At 54.8% G+C, this 14,250-nt stretch overlaps 1 protein-coding gene across 4 annotated transcripts in view; it reads left to right on the forward strand.

The window, feature by feature from the left end:
* Positions 1-14,250, forward strand: part of PACSIN2 (protein kinase C and casein kinase substrate in neurons 2) — an 84,372-nt gene that overhangs the window by 56,388 nt on the left and 13,734 nt on the right. For all 4 annotated transcript variants that reach the window (XM_044228155.1, XM_044228156.1, XM_044228153.1 and 1 more), the window contains exons 3-5: positions 6,551-6,707; positions 8,642-8,877; positions 10,218-10,373. In XM_044228155.1, coding sequence (XP_044084090.1) covers positions 6,551-6,707; positions 8,642-8,877; positions 10,218-10,373 — 549 coding nt within the window. The remainder of the gene's footprint in view (positions 1-6,550; positions 6,708-8,641; positions 8,878-10,217; positions 10,374-14,250) is intronic.

Here is a 14,250-nt window from a genome sequence, read left to right on the forward strand (position 1 = left end):
TGGGCCCGCTCCAGGCTGTTTTCCACCAGCGTGTCCAGTGAGCGTCCTGTGTGCCCCCTCTGCCCCACACTTGGCGTGTCCCACCTGTGGGTTTGCCAGACTGCGGGAGTGAAGTGAAGAGCCTTGTGATCATGGCATCCCCCCAAGTCGCACAAGGGGAAGCCCCCTACTGCTGTGAGCCCCTCAGACTTTGCTTCTCTCTGAAGTTGCCCTAATCATACCCTTTGCCCAGCTTCCCTCAGGGCCCGACTTTCTCATGTGGCTCTGTGGGACCTCCTGGGGCGTCCCAGTTTAGCCTCTTGTCCATTTACACAGAACAGGTTGGGAAGTAGTGTTTGCAGTCTGTTCGTTTTGTCCGTGGTGTTGATTTCTGAACAGAAACCCTTAATATTTGATGTAATAAAATTCATTTATACACACAGCACATGTGTATGCAAGTATTTGTAGAGCTTTGACTTTGGAAATTTTAAGGATTCTGCCTGGCCCTAAGTCACACAGATAGTCACCTACGTTTTCTTCCGGTCACTTTCTTGTCCTCCCTTAAATTTTTATTGAGCGCCAGCCACGTGGCAGAGCCAGTGGGAGGCAGTGGAGAAAGAGTGGTGGCTAAGGAAGGTGAAGCCCACACCTTCTTTTTTTCTTTTTTTAACATATTATTTATTTATTTGAGAGAGAGAGAGAGAATGAGAGCGAGCACTAGCAGGTAGAAGAGCAGAGGGAGAGGGACAAGCAGACTCCCCACTGAGCAAGAGAGCCCAACGTGGGGCTCGACCCCAGGATCCTGGGATCATGACCTGAGCTGAAGGAAGACACTTAACCGACTAAGCCACCAGGTGCCCCAAAGGTCCACACCTTCTTAGGGCAAAGAGTTGGATGGTATTTGGGCTTGATGTCCTGTTCCCCGCAGGCTCTGGTCCACACAGCACGAAGGGAGGCCGTCTGGGGGTGTGGATGCAGGGGCTGGCTAGGGAGGACAGGCTGTTCTGGGCACAGACCGCTGCTCCCATGCTCTGTTGTGCTGCCAGTCGGCAGGGAGACAGCCAGAACTTCACTGGGGTCCCGGGGGTAGGGGGCAGTATCCGTTGGGATGGTGGGTGGTGTTGAAATGAGCCATGGGCAGGCAGGAAGAAGCCACAGGGAGGGGACTGTGAGCTCTGGGGCAGCTCTGCCTGGTTGCATTCTCACGTGGGCCACTGGTTTCGCTCTGGGACTTCGGCTGTAATCGGGTAATCTGTCTGATGGTGGTGAGTCTGATGGTGGTGAGTCTGATGGTCAGCAACCAGAGAGGAGAGTACCAAGGACCGACTCAGGGGCGCCTGCGTGGCTCAGTGGGTTGAGCCTGCCTTCAGCTCAGGTCATGATCCGGGGGTCCTGGGATCGAGCCCTGCTTCGTGCTTCCAGCTTTAGGGGGGGCCTGCTTCTCCCTCTCTCTCTGCCCCTCCCCCTCGCTTTCTCTCTCTTTCAAAATAAATCAAATCTTTTAAAAAAGAAGAATAAACTGGGGGGCTGAGGGGTGGGAGACTCAGGAGCTGCAGGTTCACTTTCCGAGTCACCTACGTGGGATCCCCAGAGGTCTCACTCAGTAGCTTCCAGAGCCTCCAGCCTTCCTGTTGCCTCTGACCACTGTGTTCCACAGAAGGGAGTCGGCCAAGCTAAGTAGTCCCCAAAGTCAGAGAGGCAGGCATTCTCCCGGGTCCTTGTGAAAGGGGTTCCAGAGTGTTTACACGTAGAGGATAAAGGAGGAACTGGTGCGACCTGTCTGAGCAGTCCCTGGGGCGGGGGCGGCTGTAATTCTACTCCTGCTGGGTTTTAGACAGAAGCCACGGTCTCTCTTTTGGTTCCTGATTATGCAGATGTTTCTACACAAGGATTGCTGCAACTCTAGCCCCAGACTCCTCCTCGCTGACTGGAAATCCTGTCCCACACTGGATTCTCAGTGCCTGGGATGGAGGAAAACCAGAGGAATGGCTGGGGCCAGACTTAAAGAAATGGAGAGGTGGGAGCCTGGAGGAGGGCAGGCTGCTAGGGGGCCCCCGGCCCCTGGGTGGGGAATTGGGTCTTTGGAGAGAAGATAGAGTGATTTGGATTCTTGGGAGGACAGCAGAGCTTAGGGGTTGGGAGGAGTGTGCCCCCCCATCCCCCACCCCACCCCATCCCCTGGGGAAGTGGGAGCAGGAGAGTGGCTTCTGGAGAGCTCTGGAATCGTGGTGGTTCTGCTCTTTCCCAAGCCCAGTCTGCGAAGACTACAGCCCCTGAGGTGCCTGGGCACTGACTGGGATCCTGCTACCTCTGTCTGGCTCCTACCTGCCACCTGGAGGACAGAACGGTCCCTTTTCCAGCTTTCCCACTCTCTCCCCCCACTGCCATGGCCCCAGGCTGAGGAGGCCATTCTGGCACCTTCCTCCAGAAGCTTCACCCTCCTGAACCCGACCAGTCCCCGAACATGGCACCCTTCAGGATGACCGTCTGACCCTTGAGATGTCTCACCATCTGACACGCTTCCACCCCCAGCTGGCACCTGACACCCCCCGCACACACACACACCCGCCCCCGTCTAAGTCGCTAGTCATTCCCTTGAATCCCATGATCCCTGCTCCATGCCTCCTGATTGCACACCTGAGTCCCGTTGCTGGTACATCTTTTCACCAACACTGTTCTCTTGCTGGGGACTTTTATCTCTCCTCACCTTTAACCTGGCCAGCTTCCTACTTGTCCTTGAAAATTAAGTTTGGTTGTTGCCTCCAGTACACCTTCCCCAGCTCCTCCTCCTCCCTCTGGCTGAGCAGTCCCTGAGGGAGAAGAGGGTGTCCCAGCCCTGCACCCAGACGTCTGTGTGTTGAGGTCTTTAGTATCTTGGTATCAGAGGAAGTGAGCCTGAATTTCAAGGAAGTTAGGAACATAGCTAGCTTCACACCTGGCTTTTAAAATGGACATTTTGTGAATAAATCAATTGATAATAAGGTTTGGAAGAAATCTCATGTATTTTTTAAATTCTACATAAAGTTCTTTGCCGTTTGGCCACCTCGGAACAAACTAGTGTTTAAAAAAAAAAAAGCAAGAGAGAAACTTAAATGACAAAACTGATAAAACAGAAATAGCTAACCATATAGGTCCTCACTTGAACATGCGATCCGTTTGTCCCATATTTGAAAATGAACTCTCCTTGCGTTTTAACAAACCAGTCATCATCATACCTCAGTTTATAAAATGTATTTTAAAAAAAAGAGAGAGGGGGCGCCTGGGTGGCTCAGTGGGTTAAAGCCTCTGCCTTCGGTTCAGGTCATGATCCCAGGGTCCTGGGATCGAGCCCCACATCGGGCTCTCTGCTCTGCAGGGAGCCTGCTTCCGCCCCCCCTCTCTCTGCCTGCCTCTCTGCCTACTTGTGATTTCTCTCTCTGTGTCAAATATATAAAATCTTTGAAAAGGGGGAACAAAAAAAAAAAGGAGAGAGAACACACTCCACCGCAGAAGACAGATGGGTGACAGACAGGAACAAGAAAAGACGCACAGCATCGCTTGACATTAGGAAAGTGCAAATTAAGATCTCAGGCCTATGACTGCTGCACACTCATGTGGCAGAACGCTGCACAAACCAGCCTGGCGGCACCGAGTGCTAGTGAGAGCGTGAAGCCGTTGGGACCCTGTACAGTGCCGTGCGGAGCACAGAATGTCCCGCCGCTTGGGGTATGAGTTTGTCGATTTCCTACAAAGTTAGCCATAGACTTACTGCACAACACTTCCACTCCTGAGTATTTACCCAAAAGAAATGAAGACCTACGTCTGTACAAAGACCTGTCTGTGAATGTTTACGGCTCCCCCCACCCATAATTGCCCCAAGCTGGGAACAACCCCAGTGTCCTTCAGCAGGTGAAAAGGCAAACGAATGATGGTATATGCATTCAACAGAGCACCTCTTCGCAATGAAAAGGAGTAAACTGTGGACATAGACAGTAACATAGACCATAACCGGATCGGTCTCAAAAGCCAGACCACATACTGTGCGATCCATGTACCCTGGACAGCTTGGTCAACAGTGCTGGGCTGGAAGAGCTCTTTCCAGCTGGGCTAAGAATCAGATTGACATGAGACAGATTAACGGGAGAAAATTTAATTTGTATATGTGTGGAATCTGCACAGAGACGGCGTATTCCACAGACAGGCAAAATGAGGTACATATGCCATCCTGAACTTGGGAGAAGTGGGTAGGGGTCTGGGACTATAAAGGGAAGGAATGTGATTCACAGGAAGATGAAAAAGTAAATGTTTAGGAAACGTGAATGTTTGCTGGGCCGCTCAGAAACAATGGGACATGGAGGACGTTGATCAGATAGGCCTTGCTGGGTTCCGCCCTGTCCCCCAAGCCTAGTTCAGAGTATAATGGATTTCTCTATAGTAGCAGCTCTCTTCCTGGAGCAAGTCCTCTATCTAGATTTTTTGTAGGCAGCTGTGGGGGAGGTAAAGAATCAGAATCTGCTAGGGTATGATTGTTTTTTAACTCAAAATAATCTTCATGCCAAAGTGGCCTGTTTGGGGGTGGCCTGCCGCTGGCCCCTATGAGGGACACAGATCATCAGCGTTTGCAGGGCTGTGTGGGGCAGAGACTGACGGCAGGGAGGTGCGGGGAACGTGGTGGCAGATGGACGTGTCTGCCCCTGGATACGGTGATGGTTACCCACAGCACATGTTCTTCCGCACTCACCAGCGGAGCCCTGTGAAGGGTGAACGTGACGTATGTAGATTATATTTCAGCTTAGAGAAACAGCTGTCAGTCGCTCTGCTGTTAAGACGACTGCAGGTGCCTTGTCCAGGGCAGCGGGAAGGCCACACTGCTCTGTCACTGGGCAGACTGTGGAGGTGAGACAGTGGCGTGTGTCCCTGTGTGTGCACTAAAGGGATGGCCGGCCTGCACACGCACGGAGCCTTTTCACCCAGCAAAGCCCAGCGGGGCAGACGATGCTGGAGTGTCTTGAGCACTCCCTTCTCCCCTTGGCCTCAGTGGTCACAGTGGCAGCATTTAAACCTAAACTCATGCTTCTGGAAACATCCTGCCTGTATTCCTTGTTGCTTCTCAGATTTTAAGGGTTTGTCCTTTAAACATGAACAGCAACGGAGGTACGCACCGAAGGTGGTACGGACAGGTGTCTTTTTAGGAGTTAACCTTTTTCTTTTCCCTAAATCTTATTACAAGGGTTTTGAAAAGCAGAGAAGTGGGCGAGTTTCTGGAGAGCCAGCCTATTGTGATCGTGATTACCAGTGTGGAGATTGTTGGTGATCGTGAGCTGAAAGTCAGCTCTGGCTCATGGTTTCCTGTCGGCGGTTACGTCTCAGTCAAGCTGTGATGAGTTTAGCCCTTCTTGCCGCCAGCGCAGCAGCAGGGTTTTGTTTTGTTGGTTACTTGTTTTCATCCTGCTGTAAATTTCAAAGTAACATCAAGGCCCTATTTTAAGGGAAGTGAGCACATGGTGTCACTTCCAGCTGGTTGTGAAATGTTTGCTTTTGGGGGCCCCTGGGTGGCTCAGTTGGTTAAGCCACCGACTTTGAATTCAGCCCAGGTCACGATCTCAGTGTGGTGAGATCGAGCCCCATGTTGTCAGTGTCCATGCTCAGTGGGGTGTCTGCTTGAGAGCCTCTCTCCCTCTGTACCCCACCCCCTGACTAGCATGGGGCACCATTAATTCGGAAGGCAGGGGTGCCTGGGTGGCTCAGTGGGTTAAAGCCTCTGCCTTTAGCTCAGGTCATGATCCCAGGGTCCTGGGATCAAGCCCCGCATCGGGCTCTCTGCTCAGCGGGGAGCCTGCTTCCCCCTCTCTCTCTCTCTGCCTGCCTCTCTGCCTACTTGTGATCTGTCTATGAAATAAATAAATATAATTCTTTAAAGCGGAAGGCACCTGAAACCTGTTTACATCAATGGTATCAAAAGGCCTTTCGCCAGCCAATTCTGTAATATTAATTGTAAGATCATTTTAGGGACGCCTGGGTGGCTCAGTTGGTTAAGTGGCTGCCTTTTGCTCAGGTCATGATCCCAGGGTCCTGGGTCCTGCTTTGGGCTGCTTTTCAGGGAGCCTGAGTCTCCCTTTGCCTGCTGTTCCCCCTGCTTGTGCGTGCATGTGCTCGCTCGCTCTCTGGCAAATAAATAATCATTTTAATCTGAGTTACTGACTTCTTTTTTTTCTTAAATCTCTCTAGTGAGACCTCACTTATTCTGGGGAGCTGTCCCTGCGCCTCAGTTTGCACGAGATGCCCTCTGGGCACCCTCGGCCCCTCACTTCCCTCTATCACAGCCCTTCCTGGGCTTGTCTGTCTCCTTCCCTGACCCAAGGGTCAGAGCGTGGACACTGGCCATATGGTTATTAAGAAGCTCCAAATTTTAGTGTTGCTGCTTGTAATAAAAATGGGGAGCTTGTCATCTAACAGGATGCCTTTCGAGTGGGAGAGGGGATGAACACGCAGGAACCCAGCTAACATGGAGGCTGTTTGTACAGCCGTGAGGGTCGGGCTGCCTCACTCCCAGGAGGGGCCCCCGGCCTCACGGTGTGGTTCTGTCTCCTAGGTTGGGAACTACAAGCGGACCGTGAAGCGGATCGACGATGGCCACCGTCTGTGCAGCGACCTCATGAACTGCCTGCACGAGCGGGCGCGCATCGAGAAGGCCTATGCACAGCAGCTCACAGAGTGGGCGCGGCGCTGGAGGCAGCTGGTGGAGAAAGGTAGGGAGGCCACCACCCGGGATATCTCTGCCTAGGAGCTCTGCGCAAACCTCACAGGATCAGGGCAGGGCTGCGTCTATAGCTGTGGGGGCTGTGAGTCACATGGGGGAGCGGCAGGGTGCCGTCATCCAGCAGCACAGGCTGCGGGCTTTCTTTCTCTTTCTCTGTGGCATGGGGCCCCTCTGCAGACAGCCCCAGGGTCTCCCGTCGCAGCCCTTGTCACCCGTGGGACATGCTACTACCCTTCCCGGTCTAACTCAGAACAGGTCCTTTAGGACCCAGTTTTGAGTGAAGTGGCTGTCACATCAGAGGCCTTGCTGTTCCACACTGTGGGTTCCAACACGGAGAGTGGTTTATCTGTAAGCCGGACTCTGTAGCCCATCAGGTAAGGCTAGATGGTGACACGCAGCAGGCTTTCTCATTCTGAAGCATGACAGGGGTAACTAGAGGTGTTGTGTGGTGCAGGTTTTGCCCCCACTCCCTTCTTAGCAAAACACTCAGCAGATTCTGGAGCTTGGTAACAGAGTGCTGCTGTGCGTCTAGATTGTGCTCAGAATGCACTTCCGAGCAATAGACCGGGGACTTGATGCATTATGGGGTTTTCTGAGACAGAAGCCGGATAGTGGGACTTTCTCAGGGTGTGCTGTGGGCCAGGCCCTTCCACCATGATGGCTGACCTCGGAAGATGGGGAACTGTCTGGCTGAACGGTCGTAGAGGGGCAGGGCCCCAGGCAGCTGTAGCTGGGTCCGGACCGGCTGCTCATCTTTCCCCTGTTGCTAAAACAAGTCATCCGTGGGTCCTGCCATGGTGCCTTGGTTCAGGGTAGGTGTCAGGGAGCGAGGTGGCCACGCACAGGTGAGGAGTAGCCAGGGGAGGGCCAGCTCCTTCAGTAAGCCGTAACTGTTGCTGTTTGATTTCCACCTGTTAGGACCCAGCTGCCAGCTCGGTCCCTTGCGTTTATTCAGAACTTGAGGATCACAGAGCACCCGTGCCCCTTTACCTTGTGGATCCCGCCACTGTGTTGCAGACCAAGGCAGGAGAGGGAGCTGCTCATTTTATAGACACAGGGGATTCGAAGTTCAGAAGGGCTCACCTTCCACCATTGTCTCCCCCAATGCCTCTCTGTGTCATCCCCCAGCTCGAACAGTGACTGTCCCCTGGGGGATCCTGGAGGGCAGGACCTGGGTCTTCCCGTTTTCATCCTCAGATGCTCTCATGGCCTCTTCCTCCCTTTCTCTCTGCCCTGCCACCCCACGCCTCAACAAAATGACAGGCCAGATTGGGAGCTTCCTTCCTGAGCACAGTGTTTGCGGTGACCACTGTCTAGAGATTTCCATCTGGCCAGAGCAGGTTCCTGCCTCCAACTCTCCTTCCTCTCCCCAAGACAGAGTTTCCATTCTGCAGAGGAGACAGTCCCGTCTGAGAGGCAGCTCTTGCGCTATGCTCTGAGCCAGGATCTGTTTCCCTGGGGGAGTGAATGGCAGAGGAGCCGAGGAGTCCTCCGCAGGGCAGGGGGAGGTGGGATGCCAGAGCACCTGAGCAGGGAGAGCTCAGCCCACTTCAGAGGCCCCTCCTTCTCCAGCCAGCCTTGAGCAAAATCAAACTTCCAAGATGCAGAAACTGAAGTTTTTAAAAAGCTTAGTGACTTTTAAAAAAGGAAATGAGTGTAATTCCCGAATTGTCGTAGCAGAAGAATGGCTGAGTGGGTCCAGCTTCAGTTCCTTATTCTTTCTTCATCCCAGACTGAAAAAGGAACAGCCACTGAACGCAAACTACCTGAGAGAACCAAAAGGAAACCTCCCTGCCCCTGCATCCAGGCTGCTGGCCCAGAATCCGGTCCTCCCCGCCTAGAGAGGTTAACGGACAGGATCCCCATCAGGGCCTGTCTGGGAGCCCCGGTGCCCAGTAACCACCAGCTTCTCTCTTGTGCCAGGGCCCCAGTATGGGACGCTGGAGAAAGCCTGGACAGCGGTCATGTCCGAGGCGGAGAAGGTGAGCGAGCTGCACTTGGAGGTGAAGGCCTCGTTGATGAACGAGGACTTCGAGAAGATCAAGAACTGGCAGAAGGAGGCCTTTCACAAGCAGATGATGGGAGGCTTCAAGGAGACCAAAGAAGCCGAGGATGGCTTTCGGAAGGCGCAGAAGCCCTGGGCCAAGAAGCTGAAAGAGGTGCCTCCCTCCTGCGGGCTGCTCCCTGCCCAGCCTGACCCTGTGCTTCGCTAGACCCTCTGAGTGCTTTCGGCCCAGGATGCTAACAGCGGTACAGATGAGGCCACCCCTCGGGCCAAGTAGCCCATCGTAGCTAGTATTAACCCGAGCTCAACACACGAAAGTGCCTTTGGGCTAGTAGAAATGGTTAATTTAAAAATTGTCTTTCTTTTATATATGTTTTTCTTTGAAATTTGCAAATAATACCGTTACAGGTTTTTCTAAAAGTAGCAACCAAAGCCACGGAGTCTCATCCAGCCTTGGCTAGCTGGAGGCTCTCCTACACGCGGCCCCGGCCCACAAGTGCACCCCTCCCCAGCACCCCCCCACCCTGCCCCTGCAGCTTGGCCAGCCCCATTCCTCGGGGGCCGACTTGCTGCTTCCTCATGCCTCCACTCTCTGGCTTTTCTCAGGAGCTGCCCCACCTTCCTCCCCCTCAGATTCCTTCTCCTCAGAATCACCCAGAACAGACCTCCGTCTTTGGGTTGTAATGACAGGCTTTCCTTTTTTTTTCCATGTCTTGGCTTTTGCCACGTCTCTTTTCTCTTGCTTCTTGTCCGTGGCCTCATTTGTAACAACTGCCCTCACCCCCTCATGAGACTACGAGTACAAAACTCATCTTTCCTCTCTAGAATGAGCCCCGTGACTTTGGCTCAAGGAAGGAAGCATGTGTGAAATACAGATACGGCTGCTGTGTGTGCACGCGCGTGTGTGTCGTGTTCTCCCCGTGTGAGATAGCCGTGGAGCCGGTGGCCTATAATTCTGCCTCCCAGCTCTATCCCTCCTGATAGCTCTGGAATTTTGGAACGTTCTTCGCATGTGCTGTTCCAGCTGCCTGGCCTGCCCTTCCTGCAGATAGCTGCACCTCCTGCACTTTCTTGCTCCGTGTCATCTTGGCTGGCTCTCTCCAGCTGCTCCGGATGCACTTGACCCGCCCCACCCTAGCACGGCGCCCCACCTCTCTTCCCTGTTTCCTCTTCTCCTTGGCCCTCCTCACCCTCTTGTTCACTCTGCTCTTCAGCTCGCTTTGTAGCTGCCTCCCTGGCCAGACAGAGAGCTCCCCAAAAGCCAGCGTCTTCGGCGCCACGCCCCTAGTGCCTAGAACAGCGCCCGGGCCGAAGCAGGCACTCCGGCGTGTCTGTTGGACGAACTCCTCCCTGTAACTCCGTTGTAACCACGCGGCACGTGCAGCTTTGTGCCTGCTCCCCGCCTCCTCTGGGGGGACCAGCAGAGTCTGAAACCCCTGGTCGGGATTTTGAACTTGCAGACACATGGCACTCAGGAGCTCTTTCTCGCTGTAGGTAGAAGCAGCAAAGAAGGCCTACCACGCGGCGTGCAAAGAGGAGAAGTTGGCCACATCACGAGAAACCAACAGCAAAGCAGACCCGTCCCTCAATCCCGAGCAGCTTAAGAAGTTGCAAGACAAAGTAGAAAAGTGCAAGCAAGACGTTCTGAAGGTAAATGGGCACGTCTTTCCCCATGTCGAATGCACACGCCTTGCCTGGCCGCCTCTCTGGCCACGGTGAGCCTTCGTCGCCGCTTGATGGGTGGGGAGGTGGCGTGCCAGTGAGACCTGCTTGTCCCCTCGCCCTCCCGCGATGGGCACCTCACCTTACCACAGCCCCCTGAGCCCTCCTCAGGACAGGGGCAGAACCGAGGGCCGGGCAGGCAGGGGAGCGGACGAAGCCTCTGCTCAGGCAAGGGTGGCGGGGTGGCCAGGCAGCTGCAGGAGAAGTGGCAGGAAGTGGCCTGTGCAGGACAAGGAGGTGTGGACTCAGTGGCGGGGAGCTGACGTGTGAGCTGGCACAGTGGGTTGTGATGACCGAATCGCCAGCAGTCTTGTGAGGCAAGTGAAGTAAGGAGCTTAGGACACTGCTAACAAGAAGCCACTGAAAGAAGGTTCCAGAGCCCAGACAGGGCAGAGGTTTGGAGGAGGAGCATAGCTTAGATGGATTGCCCTGGTGGTGAATGGAGGGAGTCCCCTGAAGGGGTGGTAGAGTGCCCAGGAGGCCCAGCACTCTGTGGCCGGGGGAGCAGGCAGGTTTCCCCAGCAGCCCCAGCAGTGGAGGCCTCAGAGAGGTGTGGGTGGAGGCTGCAGGCCCTCAGCCGAGACACCTCAACGGATGCCCCTCTGCCCCTTCTGGGCGGTGGGGAGGTTCCGTGCTGCCGTGGATTAGAGAGAGCCCGTGGGAAGATGGTGGAAGCCATTGGGCTCAACGGATGCAGGTAGTGATCCTGCCTGGAAGGCCTGAGGCACAGAGTACAAACACTAGACAGAGTCGTAGAATTTCCAGTTCCCAGGGAGTGAGAGCTGACAGGAGCCAGGCCCAGGCCGCCGCCTCCGCTGCGTGGGGAGGGGTGCGGGGCTGGGGGCCGCTACTGTCAGCCTCCCTCCTGCAGCCATGCTGAGGGAGGAGATGCCACCGGCATTTGGAGAGAAAGAGGCAGCCAAGCTGAGAAGGCCTGCATCCCGGGAATAGGGTGTGAGGCCGAGAAGGGAAACAGGAACGCTGAGCTGCTCTGTTCACACCCCTACCGAGCCCAGAGAATTAGGAGGTGGCATCTCTGTTGTGTGACGGGGGCAACTAAGTTCAGAGAGGCTCAATCTTGTGCCGCCTGGTAGTGTGAGTGGGGGAAAGCCTGTACCCTCTGTTGCCGCTCCGTCACCGGCACAGTGACGAAGGGCAGTTGTGGGGAAAGTCATCTGCCGAGGAGTTCATCGCTCAGAGCAAGCAGCAGAGTCCATTGAGGCGCACCGGCTCTGGGCCAGGAGGGTGGGGTTCGGAGCCGCGGGCTGCCTCCACCGAGGGGCCAGGTGAGGAGCCTGGGCTACGTGCTGAAAGGGGAGGGCACCCGGGCTCAAGGCGCAGAAGGCTGGGGGCTGCTGAGGATTACCTTTGCCAGGTGTCCAGGGCGGTGCCTGCAGGAGAGACGTGGCATCTTTGCTTCCTGGGTGTGGGGGGAGGGAGGTAGACACGGACCTTTTGTGTTTCACGGTCACTCACAACAGAGTCCACCAGATTGATCTGGGGTCCAAGGTCAGACGTAAGGCTGGATGTCAGGCCACTTTGTAGAGGTTTCCCTCCTGACTCTGTGGTCCAGCCAGTGACCTTGGGGCATGATGGTCCTTGTAGCCAGAGAGCTGGCCCGGACAGGAGGGCAACCCCATCCCTCACCCCCCTTCTTGACGCAGTTTCTAAAAACCAGCACCAAGTGGCTGGTACGCCCTTCTCTGTCTTTAACTGGTCCGGCGGTGACTGCACCTTGCAGTATCCCTCAGAAAGGAACTTCTCAGGTTCAATGCTAACTGCCCCAGTCCACAGGAGGGTGAAGGCTGCCTTTCATTTCACTCCATGGATGTTTACTGGGAACTTGCTCTGTTCTCTGTGCTTGGAAACCCCCAGTAGTGACGACCCTGTTCTGCATCTGGCTTTGCTAGGGCAGAGCTGTTTGTGACACTGGGGAGCATCTGGTTGCCACTGGGCACCGCGGGGGCTCCGGGGAGGCTGTTGTGTGCCGTTGAGGTATTCCAGAGAAGGGGGTGCTCTCTGCCGCTCTGATGGTCCGCCAGAAGCTGGGTGTTTCGGCCACATGTCCTGACGACTCTGCATGTTTCGGCCACATGTCTACGACTCTGCATGTCCTGAGGCCCCTGAGGCCCCTGAGCTCGGAACCTCACACCGGGCCTCGCACAGATAGACCCGGGGCGGCTAATGATGATGTTGAGTCATCAGAGCAGTGAGTGGCCCTCTGGGAATGTCCAAATTCTGGAAAGGATAACCTTTTCCTGGGGTCACAGAGGACCCAGGCCCAGCCAGGAGGCTCAGAAGCAGAACAAGGAACGGCATATAAGGGAGCGCCGGGGAGGGGGGCTCCAGGGAGTGGGTGGAGCCTGTTAGGGAAGTCTCTGAGAAGAGGGTTCTCTAGAACATCGGTGGCTGGTGGGGGGTGGGGAGCTTTCCAGAGCAGCAGTCACAGAGGGTGTCCAGGAGGGGAGCAGCGTAGACAGTAGATTTGGGGTCTTGAGAGGGCGGAGCTGCTCCAGATGTGGCGGGGGCTGGGGTCCTGAGACATGGCCTTGGTCATGAAGGCAGGAGACTCAGCCCAACCTCAGTAGTCCACACAGTCGTCAGGGCCAGAAAAGCGAGGTTTCTGGGTGGTCCCCCCATTTCTCAGGGTCTCCAGAGGGGAAGGGCTTACAGTAAACACGGCCCCAGCCCTGCCATCCCTCACTTTGCCCCAGAAGGCCCCTGGGGACCTACCCTGTTTCCTTTCTGGTAACAAACTTCTACTTGAGGGCCGTCTCAGACTGAATGGTTGTGTAGGGGATGCAGCGAGCTAGAGGACAGGGAGACAAGGACTTTTTCAATGCCTCCTTCACGCAGCTTGGTGCCCTTTGTGGGTCACCTCATTTAAATATCAGAACGCTGTAGAGTACGGCATAGTGGGGTCGGCTCCAGGCCACCGCAAGAAAGTGAGTCAAATGAATGCTTTTGGTTGCCCGGTGCATGTAAAAGCTGTGTTCACGCTATAGTGTAATTTATGAAGTGTGCAATTAAGTTACATCTAAAAACAACAGATACACTTTCATTAAAAAATACTTTATTGCCGGGGCTCCTGGGTGGCTCAGTAGGTTAAGCCTCTGCCTTCAGCTCAGGTCACAATCCCAGGGTCCTGGAATCGGGCCCTGCATCAGACTCTCTGCTCGGCAGGGAGCCTGCTTCCCCTTCTCTCCCTGCCTGCCTCTCTGCCTACTTGTGATCTCTGTCAAATAAATAAATAAAATCTTTAAAAAAATACTTATTGCTAAAAACTGCTAACCGTCATTTGAGATCTCAGTAAGTCCTAATCACTGATCACAGATCACCATGACAAATGCAGTAATAGGGATGAACACATGAGATACTGAAGGAATTACCAAAATGTGGCGAGAGACATGAGCGAGCAAGAGCTGTTGGAGAAACGGCACCGGAAGACGTGCTCCATGTGGGGTCGCCACAGACCTTCAGTCCGCAAAACACACGATACTATGGAGAGCCACAAAACAAGGTTTGCCTCCACCTCGTCTTCAATGGAGGGAAGTGAGGCTCTAAGAAACTCAGGGTCCAGAATGTGCCTCCAGATCTGTCTGGCACTCAGAGCCTGTGATCTTGCCCAGAGGAATCTGCTGCGTCACCACTGCTGTGGGCAAGGTCCGGGGCTCGAGGCAGACCCAGTAGAGCCCTTGCCCAGGGAGAGAAGACATGGATGGATGCCGTGGGCACGAATCAGCAGGGCAGTGGTGCCCGAGAGCATGCGCCCTAGGCTTCAGAGTGACCGCCCCTTCCCCAGCAT

Source organism: Neovison vison, chromosome 12 (assembly GCF_020171115.1).
Source record: "Neovison vison isolate M4711 chromosome 12, ASM_NN_V1, whole genome shotgun sequence".
NCBI classification, from domain to species: domain Eukaryota; kingdom Metazoa; phylum Chordata; class Mammalia; order Carnivora; family Mustelidae; genus Neogale; species Neogale vison.